At 40.1% G+C, this 27,753-nt stretch overlaps 1 protein-coding gene across 7 annotated transcripts in view; it reads left to right on the top strand.

Annotated features, from left to right (window-relative positions):
* Positions 1 to 27,753, top strand: part of slx4ip (SLX4 interacting protein) — a 70,195-nt gene that overhangs the window by 32,152 nt on the left and 10,290 nt on the right. For 3 of the 7 annotated variants that reach the window (XR_013132369.1, XR_013132375.1, XR_013132374.1), the window contains exons 5-10: positions 14,084 to 14,161; positions 15,668 to 15,756; positions 23,537 to 23,587; positions 25,121 to 25,201; positions 25,491 to 25,597; positions 25,702 to 26,513. Coding sequence is in view for 1 of the 7 variants with exons in the window: in XM_077012261.1 (XP_076868376.1) it covers positions 14,084 to 14,161; positions 15,668 to 15,756; positions 23,537 to 23,587; positions 25,121 to 25,201; positions 25,491 to 25,597; positions 25,702 to 26,455 (1,160 nt within the window). In the remaining 6 variants the exon portion in view is untranslated. Of the gene's footprint in view, positions 1 to 14,083; positions 14,162 to 15,667; positions 15,757 to 23,536; positions 23,588 to 25,120; positions 25,202 to 25,490; positions 25,598 to 25,701; positions 27,033 to 27,753 lie in introns of those variants that run through there. The other 4 variants (XM_077012261.1, XR_013132370.1, XR_013132372.1 and 1 more) reach the window with 4 other exon arrangements.

The raw sequence follows: 27,753 nt of genomic DNA, 5'->3' as shown, positions 1-27,753 counted from the left end.
TAGCAACTAGCAAGGCTAAGAGCTAGCTATTGTACAGTAGTGACTGTGGTGGTAACATTAACTACAAACACAGCTCTAAATTCCTGCGTTTACAATAGATGCGTTCATATTACGTTCATATTACATCTTTTACGAGCCTAGTAGTAAAACTGTGAAATCACAATACACTCACCATTCTCCGTGGCCTCCAGCACCAACATTGCCGTGTCTGTCCAGCTCTTTCTCTTCCGTTACTGGCTGGCCGGTGACCGTATATGACATCCATTTGCTGGAACCATTTCCAGTCTTTGCGGCTTGCTCCGCTGCGTCCGTTATGGTCCTTCACCGCCCGGTAATCGCGTTAAGCTTTTTTAGCTTGGACCGACCGGCACTGCTGAACGGACCGCTGGTAGCCATGAGTGGCCATTAGCGCGGAAACCTCGCTAAAAACCTTTACATTTCTAGTGGCCCCGTCCAGTTCGCCCTGGATTTTTTGATCGCTGATTATTAACAGAAAGGTTTGTAGCTCGGCGTTTGACCACGGAACAGACTTCGCTCCTTGGGTTTTAAAAATGGCTGAGGAGTCCATAGCATAGCGGAGGAGTCGCTCTCCTGACGCAACCTGTGACGACACTCCCTGGCCAATCAGTGGAGAAGGGTAATGCTGCAGGCCGGAGCCCCGGTGGGCGTGGGTAAAGGGCGGAGCATGTGTCAATCATTTTTGAATGCAGCCAATCAGATACTAGACTTTCGTTGTCAATCAATTTTTATTAAGCCAATTATCAGCCAGAGTTAGCTGTCAATCATTTTTTACTGCAGCCAATCATCTTAACAGATCTGCCAAATGAAGGCGGAAACTGCACGGAGCCGCTTCCACCGCATTACCAAGACAATGGGCGTTAATCCCTTCACAGCAGGGGAGTGGGCTACATGGACCCTACCAAGCCCTGTGAAATTTTTCGCTTCTCTAGGAGCTCTAGTGTTAAACAGAAGTATATGCCATTCTTGCACAAAAGTAGCTGAATAAAAACATTAGAAGAGCCATGATTTTAGACATTTTTAAATCAAAGTTTAAAATACTTCTCACTTGTTATTCTGGAACAACAGTTTTATGTTTTTTTCCCTTTATTGCACGTATTGCATAATTTACATCATATATATATATATATATATATATATATATATATATATATATATATATATATATATATATGGCGAGTGTAAATTGTTAGCGGAGGGGAGGTGTAAATGGACACAAATTAAGTATTATATCGCGATCGATCGCCAAGTATAAACGCCTCCGCCGAGCAGAGCGTTGAGTAGCGATTTCGATTGGAGGATCGTGCTCTATTTTTTATTATTAATTTTTTTGCTGATGCTGGTCCAGCGTGTCGCGTGCCACTGATTATGCCTCGGCGTGCCAACGGTGGCCCGCGTGCCATAGGTTTCCGACCCCTGCTGTAGAGCCTTTGAATATTAAAACCATTGTAGAAATAAAGTTCAGCAAGTAAAGTAAAAGAAGGACGCGATCACACAGTCTCATTGAAAATGTAGGATTTAATGAATAAAGTGCACCAACGCAAAACCCGTAACATAATCCAAATAAAGTTTGAAGGCCAGTATTTTTTTATATAATCAGGCATTGCTTTTAATCGTCATAATTATGGAGAGCTAGCTAGCTATCGTATGCTCACCGTGTATCTTTCGCCAAGAGAAATTCGTGGGCAGAGTTTAATTACATCTTTGCGGGAGTCATTGAGTTGGATTAACTCTGATTTGATCAACTCTGTCCGATAACTCCAACACTCCATCGTCATTTGATTATATCAAAACAATACTAGTCTTCCAACTTTATTTGGATTATGTTACGGGTTTTGCGTTGGTGCACTTTATTCATTAAATCCTACATTTTCAATGAGACCGTGTGATCGCGTCCTTCTTTTACTTTACTTGCTAAACTTTATTTCTACAATGGTTTTAATATTCAAAGGCTCTACAGCAGGGGTCGGAAACCTATGGCACGCGGGCCACCGTTGGCACGCCGAGGCATAATCAGTGGCACGCGACACGCTGGACCAGCATCAGCAAAAAAATTAATAATAAAAAATAGAGCACGATCCTCCAATCGAAATCGCTACTCAACGCTCTGCTCGGCGGAGGCGTTTATACTTGGCGATCGATCGCGATATAATACTTAATTTGTGTCCATTTACACCTCCCCTCCGCTAACAATTTACACTCGCCACATGATGTAAATTATGCAATACGTGCAATAAAGGGAAAAAAACATTAAACTGTCGTTCCAGAATAACAAGTGAGAAGTATTTTAAACTTTGATATAAAAATGTCTAAAGTCATGGCTCTTCTAATGTTTTTATTCAGCTACTTTTGTGCAAGAATGGCATATACTTCTGTTTAAAGAGCTTTTCCGTGCAGTTTCCGCCTTCATTTGGCAGATCTGTTAAGATGATTGGCTGCAGTAAAAAATGATTGACAGCTAACTCTGGCTGATAATTGGCTTAATAAAAATTGATTGACAACGAAAGTCTAGTATCTGATTGGCTGCATTCGATAATGATTGACACATGCTCCGCCCTTTACCCACGCCCACCGGGGCTCCGGGCTGCAGCATTACATATATGAATCAGTGTCATGCTGTTCCTCCACGTCACAGAACTGTACCGCTTCGGAACGGTTAGAACCTCAAGCGAGTCGGTACGAAAAAAGTACCCAAAGGGGCCGGCTCACAGGGAACTGGTACTAATGGAAACACTCACAAACCGTCGCGAATCGAACCGTACCACGCCAAGCAGGCCCTAGTGGAAATGCGCCATTATTCGAGTCTCTGTCTCCTGCGCTGCTTTCTAGCCAATCTCAAGTTTTCCTCCATCTGTTTCTCTTCCTATCCGTTATTCATTTATTTTGGGAAGGTTTTGTTTTGTTGCGGCATTTTTGCCAGTAGCCAGATTCTTCTCCTGGTGTTCTTATTTCGGTTTTACGCGACGAGTTTTTTCCGCGTCTTTTTAGTTGCCTTTATTATTTTTTCCACCCTCTCGTTACGAGTGAGTTTTGCTTTTCATGCGTCAGTCTTCCGCGTTGTTTTTGTTTCCTTTTTCTACCGAGTATCTACGGTTTAGTTTCATTTTGCGCGTTGTTTTTCCGCGTCGTTTTGTGTTGGTGTTTTTGCCACACTGTGTGTGTATGCATTAACTCCACATTTACTACTCTCGCATATTGTGCCAGACCGAGCCGGCACTTGGGTCCGCCTCTCAGTATATTCACGCGGTGGTTACGTCACCATACCCGCTGCGTTACACAGTCTAGGTTTTCTGACATATTTTTTAAATTTTTTCCCCAGATGCGAGTAGCTCCTCCTTTCCCATTTTGCACTGCATTATATGACAATAGTGTCCATTAAAACCATACTCAGAAATTGACCAATTCTAAGTATACACTTCTATTTAGTTCTATTTAGACGCATTTATTCATTTAGGTTGTGTTGTTTATTGTGTTTTGGATATCTTCATGTTTACTCTTTGATCTTGGCACCATCTTGGTGACCCTGGTTATTGATTTGCCCTAAATAAAGCTCACTCTTTTAAATAAAGCTCACTCTTTTCGTCTGCCTTCCCCTTGCTGCCCATCACAGATGGCTCCATTGTATTGCACAGGAACAGCATACCAACAGAGGACAGAAGAAAAGCTAAATGCACCTCATTCACCTTTCTTTTGCCCAAATTGGATATTACATGATAATATTTCACATAACTTTAAATTAGGGGTGGGCATAGATTCATTTTTTAAATCTAGATTAATCTCACTGAAATCTTGAAATTAATCTATATTAAAATGGCTCTTATGCGTGCTACCCAAGTAATGACTAAAAGTCAGTTTTTGAGATAGGGTTTCTTAATACAGAGGGTGCATTAGACCAGGGGCTCATCTCCTGTTTCCAAAATTCATCAATGACTGCTTGAGGAAGCTGTTCTACTTTGATACTTGAAGAAAAAAAACATGCTCAATAAAATGTAGGCTACTCACGTCGGTTTATTCAGTTAAACATGCATTTGTAAGCCTATACTGTACATTAAAAGGGGTTGATAACATGTTTATTCAGCTAAACATGATATTTGAAATGTAAGCCAACATTTAGTACATTTAACCTCACAGACGTAATTTGGGGGGGACTTTTTCAAAAGCCGGTTTTGGTCCTCTGCAGTTTTAACGGTTAAAAAGAAATATTTAAATAGCGACTAATCTAGCGCTAGGACCATGCAGAAAACGACCGCTCCGAGCTCCGCTCCGGTAATACTTTACGTTCCTAAAAATGAATTTTCCATGAAGCAAACTTGGCGACTTTGTGGCTGCATCCATGTAAACACACGAACGATTTGTAATTCACAGGTTTGAAAACTCGTTATCGCCCCTACTGTGCAATTTGGTTAGGAATACAGCCGAGCTAAACTATCAAGTTGAAAGTCATCATAGTTTGCTTACCCATTTTGACCCAGTTCCCAACCCAACTTTAAGAATAGATTAACGGCGATAATTTTTATATCGCCCGATAAGAGTATCAAATTAACGAACGCCGTTAATGGCCCACCACTACTTTAAATACTAGATATTGAGTTGAATTTGTTATAAAGTATATTAACATTTAATAGCTCATAGCAGTTCCCATAAAGTTACTGATAAAAGGAAGGAAGGTTCATGGATTCTGGGGAATTTGCAGAGTGTAAATGCATATATTCATAAATTCAGTAATGCTTATGTACTGACCATATATGCAAGGATGTGCGTTGTAGTTCAACCAAAGCCTCCAATAAATGCAAATTATTGATCATGTAAGAAATCTTTGGAGGCTTAGCATGCTCTGCTTTCATGTATGTGGAGAGCATAATCATAAACTATAAATTATGTGCTCAAGGTGTTAAAATTCAACAAATGTATTCGTATTCACCATTTAACCCTTAACAACTGAAATCTGTCTCATTTCTGTCTTTATTAAATCAGTCTGATCAGTACTCATAGGCCACTACCTTCGGAAGTCTGCTTTCCTCCCACACAAACTTGAGTGGTCTGGGTTTGAGGGCTAACCCCCCTGCCGTAGGTGGTACTTAAAAGTAATAAAAAACTGACTCACTGCATAGGCCTGGCCCCACTGAGAGAAGGAGATTACAGGGCAGTCAGGCTCATAAAAAATAAGTTTCTCCTCTGTACACATGTGTGCCTTTCTCACAACGCTCTGAGACACGGCTGTCCCACTGTGCCCTCAGTCTCTCTCTTTAATGGCCCTACTATGTCTTTGTGCATTCACAGCCCTGCTGGATAAGCCTAGTTTTCCTGTGGATCACTCATAAATGTTTCCCCCCTAGCTGTTTATCTTAAAATGAAGCACATCACAGCCTGTATAACATCGCTCATGGAAAATAACTTTCATTTTATCATGTCGGTGCTTTACTGTTGATGATTTTTGCATTCTGTGTGTGCATGCCAGTGTAAGTTAGTGAAATCCTATCTATTGGCCAGGTGTAAACTAGATGAATTCTACTGTTTCTAGTTTGATTCATTCCGAATGATGGATGTGTAAAGACCGATGAAACATCCTTTCTCTGCCTTGCACTCTAGTATCTTGCACTCGTGGGATTTGGTGTATATGAATTTATGTCCAAGGAATCTAGATACAAATAATTCAGCTATTATCATGTCCTTAGTTCTAGTAGAGCAACTGCAGTGACTGACCACTGGATCTTACCCACGGTGACATACATTAATAAGTATGGTCAGCTTATTTTTCAATTAATTTGTATAGATTACACCATCAATAATATATTGAACATTCAGACATCTACCTTGTTCTACCTATTTGGAAGACATCTTTCCTTGTGGATATCTATATAAGATGAACAAAACATCACATATGATAAGCTGTATATAGTGGGAAAAAATACATAGTTTAATTATGATATGGTATATTATTATGGCAACCATTGATTTCTCTTTCAGGCTATTTTCTAAGCCAATAATAATACTAATGGCTAATATGTGGTGTTTTCTTTTATTTCCTATGGCCATTTTGTGAATAATGTAATTCTTAATAATAGTTGTCAGCACTGCTTGAACTCCCTGGTCAGGTTCTACTTTGTGTGGGTGGGTGCTCTCCTAGCTCTCCTTCTTTTTTCTGGTCATGAATAATGTTTTGTCCATAGGTGGGAATTGAAACTGAGTATTAAACATAAGGGTCACAGCCTCAGCATTGAGTACAAAGCCCTATTGCCTAGGGCTGCACACAGGATAGCCACATACCCGTGTGTGGGTGAGCTGAGACTGATACCTGATATTCAGCTATGGGTGTGGGTGGGTGAGTGGATAGTGTATGCCTATGGCAGTAGATATGAAAGGTGAGGACCACATGCTGTAATGAAGGTTTTGTGTACTGAACAGATGTGCCAAGAGTCCTATAATGTTCTTTACCTGGGTGTGGGTTTATATGGACTGTGGCCAGTGTAGTGTAGTGCAGTGTAGTGTTATGTAGCCTACTGAAATTGCCTGAACATATTACAGAAAATGTGACCAATCTTTGTACCTGCTGACACACCAAATATAATTTGACAGAAACTCATGACTCATTGATTTCATTTTCATTTCCAGTAGCTAGTGTCACATTTCATGCTTATTTGCATATTTAAAATATTTATTTAAAACCTCAAGGTAGGACCATAGCAATATAGCATGTACACAAACACACAAACACACACACACACACACACACACACACACACACACACGTGTTTATAACACTTAACATTGGCAGATTTCCTGAGCTGTCCACTGGCTCTCAGCTGCGTAGGCCATTTTCCAAATGTCAGCCCTTTTAGCTTTCCCCTGGCCAGCTACCTCATGCTTCACCATTAGCTCATAGTGAGTTGATTTATTTATGTTTTGGAGAGGGCGGGAAAGGGGGAATTTTTCCCACCAAATGTCTTGGCTTGGTCCAAGCACGAGTCGCACTGTTGGCGCAATGACCAAAGATGAAGATGAGGGTTTCTTTTATTATTCTTTTTTTAAGAGAAAGCGGAGAGATTACTTGCAAGTACATTGTAAATGAGAAAAAAAGATAACAATCTAAAGCATCACATATTCCTCTTAATTCAGTTTTTTTTATGCGTAACTTTGCTGGTGTTCCTCGGTATTTGTGCTGTATGTTTCACGTATCGTCTTGGCAGTGCCGTCTTCGGTGCTTGCACAGGATATAAGACAACTCCATTTCAGTACCTGCATGTGTTTGCCTAATAAATACTGTAGGTACAGAGTGTTTTCCAGCTTGCTTTGGACTGCAAATATTACTTGATTCCCAATGAGTCCAATGTGAGAGATTTCATGCTATCATGAGTTTTAGCTAGGGTTAATGTTTTAGCTAGAGTGGCTAATGTGACCTGTATTGGTTTCTTTAGCCTTGTGTAATAGATGTGCAGTCTTGATTAATGAGTAGATAGCCCAGTGTTCTTTCTCTCTGTTGTTTTCTGATGGTTGAGTGATGATCTCCTGCTCCGTACGCAGCTCCCGTCTGTCCGCCTTCATTACATGATGTACAAACAGGTGGGAGACCAACTCAAGAAGAGGTCAGTGCTCCTGGTTCTTTTGCCCCAGAGGTGGCAGGGTCCCAGTGCTGGCGGTGTGTATGGGAGAGCGCACCTGCCAGGCTGTGGGCTCTGATGGCATGGCAGGTCCAGAGGCATTTTCCCAGGCTCCCCAGATGAATGGTCACTAATAGCCGTGGGAGAGGGCTTTGTGAGTGCTGCATAGCGTACCAGGCTGACTCTTCTTGGCAAACCCGATGAAGAGGGCTTAATGCCTGTGACCCAGCCCCGCACCCAGCGCAAGTGCTGCTGCATAGCCTTATTGCTGAAGAATGTGTTTATGACACAGAAGAGAGCGATAACTCGAGTGATGGAGCTGGGTGTGTAGGGAGAATAAAGAAAGATAAGGTGCCATGCGCAGCTACGTTTGAAAGGATACCAAGGGAAAAGTGCTGCAAGTGAAATCCGTTGCCTACTCTTTTATCTGGGTATTGCAGATTTGTTTACAACCAAAGCAACAATCCATTCCAATGCTTTTTTTTTTTGTAAAGCTCCTCTGACTGCTGCCAGTTGTGGACCGTGTGTGAACTGTTTCTCTATTGCACTGGCATGGCTGGCATAGATGCTGCATGTGTTGATGTCAGCAGCATTTACCTGCTGTAGTGGAATGTCACCCTCTGAACCACATTCAGCTGTCTTCCTAGCTTCTAGCCTTTTTGCTACAGAAACACTGGACAGAACTATTTTGTTGTCAGAACTCTGAGTTCATGCATTCATGTTCATATGCTGTAATGTACATGGCCACACAAGGACACAATTTCTAAGCCACTGTATAGTCTAATGTGTGTAAAAGCTGTGTTTGTGCAATTGGCATAGAGTAGGACTAACCACATAACACGGCACATGTGTACATACACGCACACACGCACACACTGTGCCCCAGAGTCAGCAATGTTCCTCTGTCCCACCACACGCCTCGGTATGTAATTAAGGCCTGGGAAATGAAAACCTAAACTCAGTGGGATTCATGTGACCGATTCCCCACTGCTGTCTGGTCAGCTAGTCACAGAGACACATGTCTCGGAGAACTGAGGCTAACTGTGTCTCCTGACTAAAGTACTAACTTAAGAGTTATTTGAAACGGTCGTTTCTCTTTTTGGGAGGGGGAAGTATATTATGTGCCTGGGTTACGGTGATGCAGGAGATGACATTTTGAGACCAGATATCATGATTTACTAAGTCAATATGTGACTGAGGGTTCACTGTACTCACGTCAGCTACTGTGTACGAATGTGGCTTAAGTCTTTCTCACTAAGCCTCAATAAGGGTGGGGGGTGCTGCATCGTTACAGTACATGGCAGCAGGTCCGGGGGCACAGGTGTGGTGGTGGGTCCCTGCACAGGTAACAGTCTATCCTGTCTTGGTGCTGTGCTGACCGATCAAGCCAATGGCAACCAGTCATGCTGAGGGGGCCACAGAGCCAGCACAAACTGGCCAGTCACGCCCCTGGCATCGGGTCAAGCCAGCAGGCTCCTTTTAACCCCAACCCGAGAAGACCAGGAGGAACTTGTGAGCACTCTCTCCCCGGGAGGATGTCCTCTGGGCATGACCCCAAGGCTGGAGGAGTCCAGGACAGGAGAGCGATGATGCTGATCTCAGCTTTCCCGTGTAGATGGTTGGATTTTCTGTCATGGTGAGCCAGGGATGGTAGCGCGGGAGAGTGGTGCATAACATAAAACATTTATTGACTCAACGAACACTGACATAAGTACATTTACAAAAGCGACACATGAAGATTTAAATACACATACTAACAAGGAGTGAACAAGAGGCAGGTGATGCAGATAACAGAAGGAATGCCAACAAGGGGGAGTGGCAACAACAGCAAAACAGACATACATGAACACAGGCAAACGCGGACTGTACCATGGGGGCCTACACAGGGAGTTATCAGATAGATACACATTTTCTCTCTCAGCTAATAGGGAGCTTTTTATGTTTGTATACAAACAAATACAAATGATTAGATCAGTAAAAATGCATGCAATAGTCTACATAAACATTCATAAATGTGTTCTAACCAAGTCTTTTTAAGCATGTTTATGTATGACTCATCAGGGTTTTTATAAAATTTATAAGTTTCTAAGTCTTCTTAAAAATGAAGTAAAGCACCATCAAAACCTTACATTTAGTCATCCTTATGGTCACACTTGTGTCCATGTGCTGCATTGTCCTATTGGGGCATGCTGCTGCATTTGGTACCATGTAGAGGAAGGTCACCCAGATGTTCAATTGAATAGTCATGTGCAAATATTGTTTCAGGTGGACATTGAAGGGAATGACGAGACACATTGCCGACTTGGCCTGAGCAGCAGCAGCGTAGTGTGATGTGCTTCCAGGAAAGCCCAGATTTCTCCTTACAAGGGCCACACACACACTGCAGCCTCACCTGCTCCACTTCGAACAGAGGGTGATGTGAGGGACACGTATATCAGCTGTGTGTGTGTGTGTGTGTGTGTGCACGTCTGTTTGAGAGAGAGAAATAGAGAGAGATTAAAATTGTAGTGAAGTACACAGTTTCCAGAGAAACAGGATGTTTCGGACAGAGGGCCTTTATCAGCTGTGCAAGCAAACTGCCTCCACACACTGTGTGTGTGTGTGTGTGTGTGTGTGTGTGTGTGTGTGTGTGTGTGTGTGTGTGTGTGTGTGTGTGTGTGTGTGCAAAAATCATCCACTGAATCATCTATTGAAACAATTAAATAAAGTACAGAGGTTTAACTGAACTGCAAATCCGTAGTCGTATTGTTTAATTTTGAATGCTAAAAATAATTTTGGTTTTACATAGCTATGGCGGCGAGAAGTATAAAAAAATTGTATTGTTTTTTGCATGTTCATTTCTCTCAGACTTATTTTTTTATTTTAAGTTGAAAAAGTTTTTATTACATATGATCTTTTTTTCTGTCAGAAAGAAAAAAAAAGTTCTGATTTTTATTTCAGTCTTCTTTACATTCTTTTGGTTTGTTTCTTTTCTTCCTCTCCATTGTTTTCCTTGGAGGTGATGAAAATGTGGGTGGTGCACGCACGCGTGTCAGATGTATTGCTGTGTCTTTCAGCTCTGGCACTGTGCAGAGCCTGTGGGGCATGTTGTGATGCTGTCTTAAGATGGATAATAATTATTTGGCAAAAAGTGTTAAAGAACAACCCATTTGAAAGTCAAAATGTTTGTCCCATGTTTTTCTGAGAATATTTCGTCTCTTTCACAATAATAAAATGACTTCCTTATTTTGTTATCCAAACCCTAGTAACTCTACACATAAATGGCTATGTGCATTGCCTTTCTGAATGAGCCATCACAACAATCTAATTTTGGTCTGTCATACTAAAATGCCAACCTGACTGAAGTAAACAATCTTAAGTCTACTTTTGTTTCAAAAGTGTGATTGTTTTCAAAATGAGTACCAACAACTCTTCACAGAGACTGAGATATGAAGATGAATCTGAGCCAGAAGAAAAGAGCAACTCTCAATTGCAAGAATCCCCAAATTTAAGGTCAAGCAACAGCTGATGTGTAAAGCCATGCCTTTTGTGGTTCCCAACTCTGCAGCCAGACATCCCAGTCAGTCTGCCCTGGGAATTGGCTCACTCAAGTCACAAGGGAAGTGAGAGAGAGCACGAATACTTCTGAACTTTACTGGATGAGAACGTGGGGCTGGGAGGGAGGGTGTAGAGAAGTTCAACAAGTCTAATCACTTACATGTTCAGAAGCACGATGAACAACAAAACATGATATTCGTCCTTCTCTGGAGACTCTAAACAAGGGTGGAACAAACAATACATTGATGCCCATCTGCATTTGTCTGAGAGGAAGCATCCCACTCATTATAGAAAAAAGAGGCATTGACTGCATAAGAGAAAGACAAATGTTATGACTGAGGATCTTTATGGCTAGTCATGGTCTTGTGGTGTGGAAACTGGTTTTGTGATCGGAGGGCCGTGGGTCGATTCCCAGGCCCTAGGCCATGAACCACAGTCGTAGTAGTAGTGATCAATGGAGTAGTGATCACCATTGAATGTGTGTTCTCACTGCACAGATGGGTAAATGCACAGGACGAATTTCAGTTGGGGAGAAAATCACATTTGACAAATATAGCACATTTACATTTGTTTTCCCATAACTCTTAAAAGCCTGTGGTACAGTTTTTGTGGTCCACAGCTTCAACTCATTAGGAGCAGTAAACATGAGCCCAGCCATAATGTACATGCACTTTTTATTATTATTTTTTTTTTACATATAACCCTTTTGCCATCACTGGTGGTGTTTGACACATCTTAATCTTTCTTCCGGTGTTGTCTTTCCCCTTCTAGCAATTAGGGGACAAACCCTAATCCAAATCTGACTTTAAAACCCTCTCTACTTTCAGTAAACTTTTCTTTTTATTATTTGGCTGGTGAACACCTGAGGAAACATCTAATGTTAATCGTTGTCTGTCATAATGCCGTAGCAGTGTCAGGTAGACCATTCTGGGATGGTATTTATTGTAATTCCTAGTGGTGGTGGAGCACGTGGAAACTCCACTTGAGCAGGCAAACACCCACTGGCTGAAACCATAAATATTAACTGCAGGAGCCCGTTTGGCAGGTTGGCCAGGCCCTTGCACAAGATAATTGCTCTTTCCTATTATTCTTTTGAAAGAAAAAAAAGAAACTTATTGATAGTAATTATGTGGTATCAAGGTTACAGTGGCTGCAGTTTGAAGTTTTGTCGCTAAAGGCCTTAGTTTACCTTACCTAACTGTTTTCCCTTCAGATTTTTCAGATAACTGAAGTTATCTGAATAGAAGAGCTTTGAATGGAGCATGTGTGTGCAAGTGCCTGGGTGCAGTCTTCTAGTCTACCTCCATTCTTTATTTTGACACAGTTTGTTGTTGTCATAGTGCAGAATAGACATTGCATTATATACCGCAATGTAAAAATCAGAAATGACTCTGCTCAGCTATGCTTCAGTTGGGAATTTTGCCAACAGTGGGAAATAAGCCAGTCAGATTGTCATGGTCAAAAAGCTGTCTATTCAATAATGACTTTAAAAACACACCGCTGTTCATGCGTATTTAACAGTCAGAAACGATTAACTTGCTCTCTCAAATGTCATATGAATAGAATTTTGTGATATAAATGGATAAGTACATTTGTGTTTGATGACCCAGTGCAGTGAAATAAGGGGATATCTGGTAATGAAGAATGAGACAATGGTGTTAGTCATTTCAATAGACTCTGCTGCTAGTGTTATATATGTTTGTTGTTACTGAATGCCTAAATGCAGAGCATTGGTCTTCAACCATCAAATGTGAAAAAGCCCTTGATCATTATTATTTTAGTTTTGTCCATTATGGTCACTCCCTCTCTCTCTATGGCCACTCCCAATATACTTCATACTGGTACATGCTGTGTTATTTGGGAAGTTGTCAATGCCTTTATGGTCTGGTACAGGAGAGCCAAGGGACGGGTCTAAGGCAACAGAGTTGATGGATTCCCATTCCTGTTGGCTTGTTTACAGCAGCACCAGCAGATAGTTAGCGTGGTTCATCGGACCCTTTCTCTAGCTGACAAATTCCTCTCATATTAGGCAACACTGGTCTGTCTTTTCCCCAGTCTGTCTTGCATTTCTAGGACAATGACAAACAGAGCTGGGTTAGTAGATTTTTCTCTCTGCCCACTGCTTTTTAAAACAGAATGAGTGCTCAGTTGCTCCCCCAATAGCTGGGTGAATGAGGACATTTTCCTGGCTTCCTAACAGAGTGAATGGTTCAGGCACCATGATGAGTGAGTGATAATTTTCTAGGCCAGGTGGATGGATACCACACAAAACTAGGCATAGCTTTGTGTTAATCTAAATGGAATATGCAGTTGTATGCAAAATTAACCAGATCTGTAACAGATTTTATGAGACATGATTTATATTATATATTATATTATATTATGATTTATATTGATAGATTTTATCTTCTGGTTGGACTCTGTCTCTTCTTTTATTGGACCACATGACAGAGGAGAACTTTTAAATTACCACCATATGCTGATTATTTTATTTATTGTCTTATTTAGTTTTTGTGTGTGTGCTTCTATGATGTGCATCACAAGAATGTATATAATGTCCAAAGTGGCACAAGACTCGCAGTGGATTTCTATTCTATGGAGTGTAGCACGATAAGTTCATAAAACACACTCTCGTTGAGGTGAAGGTTGTAAATCGTGTTCAGCCTTATTATGGAAAACCTCAAAAGTGAGGCAATGAAGCACTATCTAGGTAGTAATTGTAGTTACTGTAGTTAGTGATCTAGGTAGTACTTGTAGTTAGTGAAGTGGTATTTTTTAGTAACATTTTAGCTTCAGTTTTTATTGGTAATTGACAGTTAGAATTATGTTATAGTCTGTGATGCTGCACAGCATGATTTTTTTCTTTCCGTCATTTTCTGCTGATTCCTCACCATAATCTAATCTATAATATCTGTGTTTTAATGTGGCAGGCCAAACCCTTCGATTGGCAGCCTACTTCATGAAGCGGCATGTCAATCTCAGATGCATCATCACAAAACACTGCCGAGGTGAGTTAACTCGCAGTTCTATGGAACATAATCCTGTTATGATGGGCCTAAAGTATTCTGTGACCAATCAGTACTTTTTATTCTGATCCCAGTACCAAAATATGCAATAGTGTTACCTAAAGTAGTAATTGCATGATGAATATTAATTACTATTAAACTTTTTTGTGATCTTAAATCCAATCAGAATCTTTATATAAAAAAAAAAACATTGATCTATATTGTTACTCATCTGATTGTCATTAAACATACAGGTAATAGTGAAAAACGCTTACACATGCATCCTTGTGAATGAAGTAATCCTGGAATAATTCCGGTTTTCAGTTTACATTAATGTACACTAGCTTAAACTGTGTGTGGCAGCTGCAGTGTGTTGGTAGAATGGGTTGGTTATCTCCTGTGTCTAGTGTTTGGCTGTCTTAGACTGGTGTCTTATCAGCCTTATGCTGCAGGCAAAGAATAGGCAGTGTAATGCGGTGATAGAATGTTCCCATGGCATCTGGTGCAGTTCAGAAGTGACCAGTATGATGGGCAAAGTTTGCGCTATGTAAGTAATTTTTATCAAGATAAATTAACAGTATTCTTCTTTACTCCCCAAAGAGGAATAGAGTGCTCCTTGAGAAAGTGAACTTCATGTAGTCGTCAGTGCTATATGATATCAAACTTGCAGTTATTTTACTGATAAAATGTCAACCTGAACAGTGGCAACAAGGTCCAGTTACACAGCAGTTCCTGGCCCAAAAGTTGCAGAATATCTGCATGAAAATGAAAGTGTAGTTAAATCTTGTAACATTAATTGTTACCATGTTACTATGTTAGTGATTCTACTTCTATTAATTATATGTTTAATGGGGCAGTCATGGTCCTGTGGTAAGGTACTGGTCTTGGGACCTGAGGGTCGTGGGTTCGATTCCCAGGCCTGAGGCCATGACTGAGGTGCCCTTGAGCAAGGCACCTAACCCCAAACTGCTCCCTGGGCGGCGGGCTAGGGCTGCCCACCGCTCTGGGCACGTGTGCACCACAGCCCCCTAGTAATCACTAGTGTGTGTGTTCGTGTGTGTGTTCTAATTGCACAGATGGGTATATGCGGAGGACAAATTTCGATTGCGGTGAAAAATTACAATTGACAAATATGGCACATTTCATTTCAATGTTAAACTGTATTGATATCAGTTAATAAGCACCATAAAAAGCAGTAAATAAAGTGAGAAGTTTACTTTAAATTCAGATCCATTTGAGTTGTTTTAACAGAATCAACTTGAACACATTAGACAATATGCTTTGTTTGATAAGTATCAAGTTACATTTAAAGACTTATGTGAAGAATTAGACACATTTATCTTCACTAATATCACTAAAACAATTGCATTAAATAGGTAGTTTTTATATTTATCTTAACTTTCATTGCATTCAGATCCCTTCAGTGTTCTCTTAACAAAAAGTATGCAACATAATAGTAAAAATAGTATGCAACTATTATTAAAAGTTTTTTTCTCCCCCCATTAACAGACCTGCGCATATTTCCAGAGCGATTGGTCGTGTGCGTGAGCCTTCTTAAGTCTACCATGGCCCCTACTGGAAATCTAAACCTTGACATGGTGAGAGATGTTTATAAAATACTATTTACTGTTTCACTTGCCTGGTCACACTAAACTTACAGTGTATGTTTAAGGACTATTCGAAAGTCAGAGTGATGCTGCTAAATGTCATACAACCATGCAAATTCATGAGTGCTGGACTCATCCTGATGAATATAACAAGTTTTTCCACTGTTCATCCTCACAAGAGCAGCAACTTCCTGATTTTGTTATGACTTATTTGAAGAAATCCTAGTTTATATCTGCACTGAGCACAGTACATGTGGAGTCCTTCTCTAACTGCTGTTAAATACAGTTAAGCACAGGGGTACCCAACCCCTTTTGACTGTACTGGAAAAGCCAATGCGGTTAATGGCTGAATTTGTTTTGAATGTGAAAAGTAAAAAAAAGAAAAAAAAAGAATAATTGAAAAGCACCTAGTCTGTTCCCAAAACCCGAGTTTAGGTTTCAGTGATGGGCCACTAAGTTAAGCTTCTGCTCTTACATGTACTGAATGCTGTGGCTGCGGTGGTTCTAGTTTTCTTGTGTGGGCACGAGCCTGAGATTTTCTCAGCAGGATGTTTTTCAGTTGGATGTCTTGTATGACCAGTATAATGTGGTTACGAGGCGAGTATGGGGTCAGTATAACATCACCGCTTTGGGCATCCTGCTCAGTGGTGTTCAAGGCATTTTCGAACTACTCTTGACATTGTTGAAGTCTTTGATGTTCACTTTTGAGTAAAACAATTCCTGACATTCTCTCCACAGAGTCCTATGAAATCTGTGAGTAGCCACCTATTTTGGTGTGGACATCAACTACCATTTATGTTCCCCACGAATCTCACCATCAGTGGTAGTACTGTTTGATTGATTGAGTGATTTGTTGTTTTTATTTACCAAGACATTGTTTTTTGTCTTCCTAATTTCTTCTGGTTCCCAGTGTAAGACAAATAACTACTAATTTGAATGGAGAGATTCCATTTGAGTGTGCAAAGTTCAGATTGTGTAATTGATTTTCCAGTTTGGGGTAGCATGGTTTGTATTCTCCTCCCCAGGATGTGGTTCTCTGGGCTCGTATGTATTGCAGCAACTGGCGGGTGGAGGCTTGTGGTGGCGCTCTCACTCACTCAACCTCTGGTGGTTTTGGAGGAGAGAGATACAAGAAGAGTGGAGAGTTTCTCACATAGCATTTTTGTTTACCTCAGTTGCACTGCTTTAATTAGGCGGGGGGGGGGGGGGGGGGGGGGGGGGGGGGGCATGGGCTTGAATTTTGGTGCAGGATTGTATTTATGAATAACCTTTATTATTCCAAATATAAAAGTCCAGTCTTTGTAATTTCGGTATTTCTCACATGTTTATATGTTAGATCCACAAGATCTAAATATGAATGATATAAATTAATTTGCAGAAATATAAAATATAAATATGTATATCAAAATACAGTGTTTTACTAAAGTCTCCACACTGGATCAAAACAGGCATCTTTTCTTATTTGGTTAACCATAGACTGCTTGCTAAAATGTAAATGTATTTCCACACAAGTAGAAAATGTGTGCTTTTATTCTACTTTCTGGTTTCAAATAATTTATTACGCAGAGCACAGCTTCCCAAATGGCTTTAAGAGTGGGTAACTTACTCCTCCTCTGCTGCTTAAACACATTCCAATGTCTAAGGCTTCAAAACCCTGATAAATCAGTTGGACTTTTGAAGAGTGTGGAAACCTCCCATTTAAAATTAGAGAACACAATCAAACTAAAAGAGCCAGCATGTGTAATGAGATCCCCCTTGTGCATAAATACCCCTTATGTAAGTGACTTGAGGGACCTATTGATGGAAAATGAGGAATCAGATTGAAAAAAAAAATGTGCCTTAGATATGAACCTGATGTACATGTACAAGTCTGATCTATATGTGTGAGTCTGGGTAGCCAGTGTGAAAATGATAGAAGTTTGCTTTTTTCCACTTCAGTGATGGTAGTTATGAGTTATTTCGCACACTTCAAGGCTCAACAGTGTGACTGTGTCTGAAAAATATGTTTTCAGGCATTGATGGAAATCGGAGCAGATGGTTTTGTTTTATATGTGGTTCTCAAAACAGGGTCATGATACCTAGCACCAGGTCAAATTGTCATGGTTCAACAGCAAAAAGTGACATAATTAGTGGTTTCCCTGTGCACTCACAGATACTGTGACACAATCAGTGATATGTTTGTTACACATACCGTGGGAGGAAAATTAGTGACATCCTGAGTTGAGGTCTCTCCAAAATGGTTAGTGTATTAATGCAGCGATTGCTCGTGTACAGTTGGTTCAGGTCTGCCTTCCAATCTATAGAAACATAAGTGGAGAAAATTGTGAAACAAGTAACTAAGCTTTGTTGGGGAAACAAATTTTGCCTTCTCTGCTGAAGCCCTTGATAATGATAATTTATATTATTCTAAACATAGCTGATTCTCCTGTCAGGCATAGTTTCTTGTGTATTCATGGTGTTCCTTTAGTTAGTAGAAGAAATGCGCAGAGGATGACATTTGTAACATTGGGGGCTCTAAGAGCATAGGGGTTGGACACATGCAAAGGAGTCCTGGCTTTAGTGCGATCTGGGCTTTTCCCTTTACGAAGCGTTGTAGCCGGCAAACTGAGCACTCATGATTTACGTGGCATATTGAAACGAAAAACGAAACCACAATGATGATAACTGGAGGGGGGGGGGACAGGGTAAACTCAAAGTGATATATTATACAACAGGGGTACTAACAGAGAGCAAAACTACACCGTAACACAACCTGACAACTAAACAACGAGGACGGTGACAGGATAACTTAAGTCAATAATCTACAGAGAGACTGGGAAATAACCACACAACACAACCAATGTAAACCAGGGAACATAAGACAGTGAGACCTACACATACAGCTCTACATAAGCTGGGAAAGTACCATATACTGACAGATGAGAACTAGGGAAGACCACACAGTGGAAGCGACACATAACAGAACGAACCCTAACCTACACGAACAAACGAACAGAGTAAGATAAGATCAATACATAAAACATATTTATATACAAAACACCCATACAAACTAGTAGACATGCAAAAATCTTAGTTACCATGAGACACAACAAAACAGAGGAGCATAACAATGCGAAACACTTCACTACCAAGTCTAACAGAGGCAAGCATGTACATAAGAAACAATGACCTGCAACGAAACCCAAAAATACAGAGACTAAATACAAAACACAATGAATGATAAACACAAAACAGCTGTGACAGACAATAAGGGCGTGGCTAGACTAACAAGTGAAAAAGAACCCCAAAATGCATCTATTAAGGAATAAATACAGCAACAGACCCACATATAGTAGCTGTACATGTGTAAGTCTAATAATCATGTAATCTTAAAAATGCAGCTTATTGCAAGATGATGTCTATCTTGAAATGTGTTTAAATGTTTTTTGACATATAGTTCTTATCTAGACCTGTCCACCAGTAATCATGTAGTGTGAAAACACTGACTAAGATTTCAGACTGCAAAACAGCAAGTCACGTAGTTTGAAAAGTATAGTGATCTGACAGATTTGAAAGTCGTGTAGTATGTCCATGGCATTAAAAAACAAAGAAAATCGGCTTATGCTGCCTTTAGCTCTTTTTATGTTCACGACATAATTGAAATTGTTTAGCACTGATGTGAAATCAAACCACACAGTTTACACAACAGCCCCTTTAGAAATCAGACCCCATATGTGAAACATTGAATTATGAGTTGTTATTATTATTATTATAAAGATGGTGTTATTAAATGCCGCTGCTATTGACAAAATATGAGAAAAAACAAAAAAAATCTGTGTTTTTAGCTGTGAAGATTGTTGCCCTGATATTGGCCATTAGTAAAAACACAAAATGCACCTGTTGTGTTTTGTTGCAATGAATCAAACGGACCACAACACAAGCCACAGATGAATCACACCGAGACCACTCGAGGTGCTCTGACTTTAATTTTCTTTATAATTAATTTTCTTTATTTTAAATGCTGAATGTGAATCTCAAGGAAGGCAAATGAATTGTATAAAAATGGAATTGAATAATGAGATTGAGTTACTTTGAATAAAATGACTCTGAAGACTGCAATGCATCCGCTGGCTAGCTGACCTGGCTAACTGACTGAGCTCACCATCTGGATTGGTTGCGTTTGCCTGGATGGCTGTTCAGTCACATTCACTGATTTTTTGAACATGTGGAAGCACAATTCGTTACTCCAGAGAACACGTCTCCATTGCTCTAGAGTCCAGTGGTGGCGTGCTTTACACCACTACATCCGATGCTTTGCATTGCACTTGGTGATGTACGGCTTGGATGCGGCTGCTAGACTATGGAAACACATTCCATGAAGCTCTCTGAAGCTCTTCAGCTAATCTGAAGGCCACATGAAGTTTGGATGTCTGTAGTGATTGACTGCAGAAAGTTGGCGGCCTCTTCACACTATGCGCTTCAGCATCTGCTGACCCCACTCGGTCAATTTACGTGTCGTACCTCTACATGGATGAGTTGGTGTCATTCCCAAACACATCCATTTTCTTATAATACAGCTTATTGGATGTAGCCATTTGGCTAGTCAGAGTCTGAATATCACTTTTGGAGGCAACACAGTTTTTTGTCCATGCGCTTGGGAATTTTATGTTTAAGTAAACTTTCTTTATGAAAATTTCTTTGTCATGTCATTCGTGTTCCTTAAAAAATGCTTCACAGACAGACATGTGATGGTACATTGGAGTGAAAGCATGGCGTGCCATTACAGTTCCCTGTTCCTGTTTGAAAAGGAACTACAACAAAAAATGAAATTACATAAAAAAACACGATTTATGCATCAGTATACAGTTTAGATTATTAGAAGGATCACACTCTAAATTTGAAGGGCCTGAAAGTGGCAGTGCTAACACACTAAACGAATTGGCAATTGCCAAAAAGATGTTTCAGGTATAACACTGATTTATTTTCTCTGGAGAACATTGTAGAAGCAAATTGTAAAAAACAGAACCTACACAACAATTATGACAAAAGAAAAGGTTGGCTATATTTAAATGATAGCTGGTGTTTATATTGGGGTCGGTCTCATAGGTCTAGGCATTATGACTGCAATACAAATAGTAGTCAGCAATGGTTTAGACTTGAACATATTAGCATGGACTTGTATGTTCAAGCTCTAAGATCTTTGGTAAAAATGCCTTTTATTACTTGTTGAGAAGAGGCTTTGCTTGGTTAAAATACTTTCAAATTCTGGAGAATACCCAGAGGAGATTGATCACCTGGAGAACTCATGCCAGGATAATAACCTCCCCCTTAATGTTAGAAAAACCCAGAAGAGGACAGTGAACTGAGCAAGAAGCAGGAGAGCTACCACAGTGTCTGAATGAATGAAGCTGCGCTGGTAGGAGTGGACACATTCAGATTCCATGGAGTTTACATATTGCATATACATATAAGTCCTGTCATGGTCTTCCCTGATAAAGAAGGCTCATCATCGTCTCTACCCCCTCTGACCTGTGCTGGACCATGGCCAGAAAAATTGTGAAGAAGACCAGCAATGGCTCACTGCCAGTGGCAATTCAGTGAAACACCTATGACTAGTTTAACTAGTTTTATCCTAGGACTAGTTTGGCTGTGGTCCCATCAATAGTGGTTGACTGAGTTGTGGCAGGGGCTTGAGTGCTTGCTTTTTTCGACCATGCTGGCTTCATCTTTCACCCATTCAACCATCCAAAGGTGTTTCTCAAATTTCTTTCTACGGTCATTGCAAATGATGACACAAATAATGACGTCAGCAAGCTGTTATATTCCATGTTTAATCTGCATCTCCTAGGTAACGCGAGGCAGACATGTTTTGGGGTATGACTGGTTTGGTCCACCAGCAGTTTGAAGTTGTGTAGTGTATAATCCCTAGACATTTAATGTGTGGTGGACATTTTTTTTGCCATAATAATCAGCAAAAATCAACTAGGAAGTGTGAGATGCCCAGACTTATAATCTGTCCTGTGTTCTAATGTATCCAGGGTTTATAATTTGCTATGTGTTCTAGAGTATACAGGGTTAAGTTTATAATGTGAAAAGTTATTGCATCAGTGATTTCTCTCTGTTGTTTGGATTCTATGGTAAAAGTAAAGGTTCTTTGGCTATCGATGGTGTTGGGGTGCTTTGGGTTTGTCTGGGTTAGTGGACACACTGAGACTGCTGGAGGGGTGTCGTACTTTTATGATGTTTTATCATTCTCTTCATTTCAGACTGAGCTTTACACACTGTATGGCTAAACTCTATTTAGGTGAAAATCATTTGGTGGTGGGGGGCTACTCTTAGTGGCCACTGCTGCCTTTAACACATTACTTAGTATGATGTTAGGCCATCTCTGACGGTTTTATTTCATCAGCCACAAGGCCAAAAGCTATGAATTAAGGATCATGGAAAAATATAGTATGTCATTATCAGTATTCTGCATACTTCTCTCTGGCATGCCACAAGCTACCAGTGGCTTGCAAACTACAGGTTGGGAAGACCACTTGTTTACAGCTTTAGTCAAACTGACTGGCAGTGTTGTTCAAATGGGCATTACCCACCAAATCGTTCTGTGTTGTCCATGGTAAAGTGGTCTTTTAGAAGACCAGGAGTAGTTTTGAGCATTTAAGGGGTTATAATCCATCCTGCAAGCGCAATCACCTTACTGACCTCTTTGTTAAGTCTGGTACCTATATTACATAATTTCATTTGTATGTAGATGGCCTCATAATGTTCACCAATTGTTTTCCTAGGTGCTTAATTGTAGTTTTGGTCAACTGAGAAGGTGAGCCACACAAAATCATAGATTATGGGGACAAGATGATGCTTGGTGTGCTGGTATATGAAGTTAATTTATGAACTGCAGGCTTCATCCTCAACTTTGTGTTACTGCTGCCAGCATGAAGAATCTCTGTTCCCCTCATTCAACTCAACACAGCAGCAGTTCACAGTCACTTTTCAGCCAGTCCAATGTGGTTATTTTTTATTCTGTAGACCAATTAGAAAGTAAGATGACATATACTATGTCTTCCATAACATGGACATTTTCTGCAATGAGACATATTTGAATTATTCAAGAGATATGTATATAATGTTAGGTTGTGCCTATGCCTTATTTCTAGCTAATAAATCTTTATTGCTTGACTGAACTGTGTTTTTTCTTCCCAATAGTTTAAAGTAGTGTGTTAGACTTTTTAATTTTCATATTAAAATGGATGCTTTTGGACTCACCTACAGTGTGTTGTGTTTTCTGAATTAGTCAACGTTTTCGTGTTTTCTTGCCTGTTGTAAAATGGCTTTACTGATTAGACGGAAAATAGAAGCCTTTTAAGATCATATGTTGATCATCTCATGGCCTCTGAGGAAACTGCTTGAGTGATTGCTGCTTAGTTCTGTGTAACACTTGTAGGTCCTTCGTTTACTGAATGTCCATCTGTGATGTGCAGGTCACAGAATGTGGCCTGTACTGGAACAGAGGACTGGAAACGGCTCCTTTTTGAAGTACAGTAGAACCCTGGAACTCGACCGCCTCAGTACTCGACATATTCGGAGTTCGACGCAAATTTTTTAGAAAATTTTGTCTCGGAGCTCAAACAAAACGCAGAATCTGACCCGACTCGTTACTTTTGTAAACAAAATGCAGTTTTTGCTTTGGTCACATTCCGCTAGTTGGCATTGTTGTTCAATGGGTTTTAAACCATTTGAGGCTGTGCTCCAAGCTTTTGCTCTATTTTTGTTGTTTTTTGTACTGTTTTAGACAAACATGTGTCCCAAGAAAGACATAGCAGAAAAGCAGAAGAGGAAAACGGTAAGAATAACAATAGAGTTGAAAAGGGCGATCATAGAGAAGTATGAAAAAGGCATTCGTGTGACAGACTTAGCATTGGAATTCAACTTGATGGTTGAGAACGGATTAATCTGAATTCAGTTATTTCTTATGGGGAACATTGATTCGGAACTCGACTGCGTCGCTTCTCGGCACTCCTTCCAGAACGAATTAGCATCGAGTTCCAAGTTCTACTGTATTCTATAATAGTGGGTTACATTCATGTGTTTAAACACTACATGAGGATATGATGCTACTTCCTTGAATTTTTTTTTTGCATGTTTAAAACATGCGTGTCATAGTTCTGTCTGTTGCTGTATATATTTTTGTGTTGCTCAGATTTTTTAACAGTGAAATGAGTATCAACTCTTTATGAAGAAAAATTATGAACCATCAAAAGTTCAAGAACCATGGACCTTTTGATTTAATTTAAGTTAATAACTTCCAAACATTTATTGCAGGCTTCTGTGAAGGAACCACATAAGAAAATTAGCATTTTACTTTAGCTATTTCTTTATGCTTCCTAAGTACGTAATATCTACGTGTATGTCTGCATAAAATAAGTTGGAGTACATTAGAAAACAGAAGCACCTCATTAATCACATTAAACATAAAGCTGATAAATAAATGGAACAAAGTGTTTTACTTGACTTGGTCTAATGACTTGACAGAACTTGAACTTATCAACCTGTTGCTCCTAAAATAGAGCTAATAGCCTGTCTTTACCCTGTTGTTGAGGACAGTCTCATATTATATGAAACCCAATAGGTTTGGGCTGGGTTTTTGTGTGGGTTAAATGCTACCCAATGATCCTGTACTTGTAGATATTGGAGTCACAAATGGCTGCTCTGTTCTTGCTCAGTCAAGGATTAGGTGGTTGATATGGCTTCATTAGCTCTGTTGAAGGCGCATGTTGGTGGGATTCAATAATCTACTGTTGCTTCTGTTTTCTGGCATACTCTTCTTTTTAAACCTATGCTTTACTTTAGCTTAAGCTTTACTTTAGCTCAAAGTATTTTGTGGGGGTGTGGTGTATGTTTATCATGTTGATTTGTTTTTTTGCCTATTTTACAAGCATACATTTTTTTTGTTTTTTGAGGTTTTTGTTTTCTTTTAGTGTTTTTTTTTGCTGTTGTTTCACTTACATCTTTATATGTGAATCATCTGAAACACCACAAAAGTTTACCATGTTTTTCACATTTTTGCATCTATGATTTATATTTCTTTTTCCTGAATATGATATTAAGACATATAGTTGAGTTTGTCTCATGCTCTTCATAATGCCTGTGAATGCCTACATATAAATGTGATACATAACCACACCCTTATAGCTGAGTTACTTAAGAGTCTTAAATTTAGATCAGTGAAAATGGAACTGCTTAACTCATGGGCAAGCATATCCTGTTGAGCATGCTGAGACATTTGATGTTGGAGGCTGAGAGAGGAAAGAAGTCATTCTGATCTTCTAAGTGCTGGCAGTTAAACACAGGCATTCTCTTTTTGTTTTGATGGCAGTGCCCAAGAGACAGAGTGAAAACACTACAATCCCCATGGCCTGTTCTCATGACTACACCAAATATCTCCAAGTTAATACAAGTCAGCACAATGGATTTTGTTTAGGGCATTTCTGTCTCCTTCCCAACTTCTGTCTCCCTGCCCCCCCCCCCCCCCCAACCCCTTCCCCTTTTCTTTTCTTCCCGTTCTCCCACCCACATCTCCTCTCTTCCTCAAACCTTGTACTGTTTACCTTCTCCCCATGTCTACTGTAGAGATCGTGTTTCAGGTATTTGAGTAGTGACAGCATTTTGCCATTGAACTAAGTGTTTCCATAGGAAGCCAGTGATAATATTTTCTCTTCTTTTTTATCATTGTTTATCTTTTCAAGATGGAGCAGAGTGGACAAAACAAGTCGGAGTATTTTTCTGGCCCAAGAGAAACTCTAAACCTATTAAACAGCTCCACAATAACAAAGAAGGCCGCCCTTCAAAAGATGTAAGTACCATTCTGATGCAACTCTTTCCAGCCAGGGATGCCCATAATAAGACTTGAACTGACTGCTCCACAATCCTTGCTGAATGCTGCTGTGTGTTTTACAGAGCCCGAGGCAGAGAGGCCAACACCCAGCCTCGACCTGAACCTGAACATAATCTTCAGAGCCTAGACCAAGACCAGGGCCGAGCAGCCATGCTATACCAGCCACCGTCATCTGATGTAGCAGAGAGGGCCTGTACAGTGGATATTCTGTCTCCATCTGAGTCAGTAGCTCTTACTCAGGATCGTGCCGTGGAAGGGTCCACACAGGGAGCTCATGAAGGAGGTGAAATGAATGCTGCAGCACTACTGTCTAAGGTAAGTGGCAGTGGACAGGTTGACAAGGACAGGCGACACTGGAAAACCAAGGAATGCCCAGAGCAGCGTGAGAAAGATCAGACTTCCCAGTACAGCACAGGGGACAGCAAGACAATTAACAGGAGGAGAAGACGGGTCCTAATCAGCCCCAGGGAAGACTTTGACCATCAGAAGCCCAAAAGAGTACGTCTCAGGGAGAATACCATAGCCACCTCCCTGAATTTCACGACGGGCCCCTCTCCCAGTCACCCTGCTGCTGCTGAAGTTGAGCGTGTGTTGGAAGAGGAGCTGCTTACACATGGAAAACAGGCCCTTAGCCTCCCCCTCAGAAATGGCACCGCTGAACAGACTAACCAGAGCAGACTGGCCACAAGTCTGAGAGGCCTATCTGTCAAGGCTGTATCCTCTGGCTCCTCTATTAGTTCCAGATTGGCCGCCAAAGTGGAGGAGAGGGTGAGCGCGCCCAGAATATCTCGATTACGCCGACTCAAGAAATCCTAAGGGGGACAGCAGCAGAGAGCAAGAGAAGCTCCTTGACGCCACTGAGATGGATATTACTGTATGTACTCCTACTGTAATTCTGTCTGTCAGCGGTGCTCTCACATGCAAACATACATGCATACTCCCTTTCATTCAAACATGAATCTTTCAGGAGACAGACTTACCACCCATGCCTTAATGTGAAAAACTGTGCAGACATGCAGTGCCCACACAAACTCTCACAGTACCTTGGTTGTGTTTGATTGCTGATATTTAACGGTTAAGCGCTCAAACACTGAAGAGTTTCGATTGTGACTGTTTCATCTTATTAGGACGAAATTCTTTAGAGGGACATGTGCAAACAAATACAATACTGTAAGGAAAAACATGCAGTATGTCCTCAAAATAGGTTTTCTGCTAAATATTTGAACTTCAGACAAGTAGGAGCCACCAATAACAACATGGCTTGAAGCCCAAGTTTCTGGCTCCATCTGTCTGAAGTATCAAATCGTCCATCTTTAACTGAGCACATGATTGAGCTCCCTGTGTTATCGTCTGTGTGAGTGTGTATGTAGGTGTATGTATGTGTGTGTGTGTGTGTGTGTGTATATATATATATATATATATATATATATATATATATATATATATATATATATATATATATATATATATATATATATATATATACACACACACATACATACATACATATATGTTTTACTGTTTTTATTGTTTTACTGTTATTAATATTGTTATTGCTTTTTAGTATAGACAGAATCTGTTGCAGAATGATAGTTCATGTTATTATAGAACACTTCACTGCTAATGTCACTGTCAAATATGGTGTATACATTTATCTGGTGGTGGTATGGTGGTCATGGTAGATTGTATCATAAATTGCTCCACCAAAGCCTATGCCCTCGTTAGCTGTGAAGGTTTCACTCAAATTAATATATGATCTTTTTGTTGATTTTTATATTCATTGTTACAGCATGTAATGCTAACAGTTTTTTTTTTTTAGTTCATGCAATAAAACATAATAAGGTTTGTATCTTAACAGTTGCAAACATCAGCCTATAAATATCAGCTGTTATTTGCTCTTAATGTGCACTTCACGTGGCAGCACATCTTAACTAATATCGCATGTTTAAAAATTATATAGTAATGCGTTACAGTAATGTTGTAGCTCAACATTACTCTGTCATAATATGTAATGGAAAATGTGTAACCATACTGCTTGTTAGCATTTAGCCAACCTGAGGAAAAAATAAAAATAAATAGTAATTGTAAGTAGCTGCAAAACTATACCACTGAGT

The sequence above is a fragment of the Brachyhypopomus gauderio genome, chromosome 1 (genome assembly GCF_052324685.1).
Source record: "Brachyhypopomus gauderio isolate BG-103 chromosome 1, BGAUD_0.2, whole genome shotgun sequence".
Lineage (NCBI taxonomy): Eukaryota > Metazoa > Chordata > Actinopteri > Gymnotiformes > Hypopomidae > Brachyhypopomus > Brachyhypopomus gauderio.
This window is presented reverse-complemented; position numbering and strand designations above follow the sequence as displayed.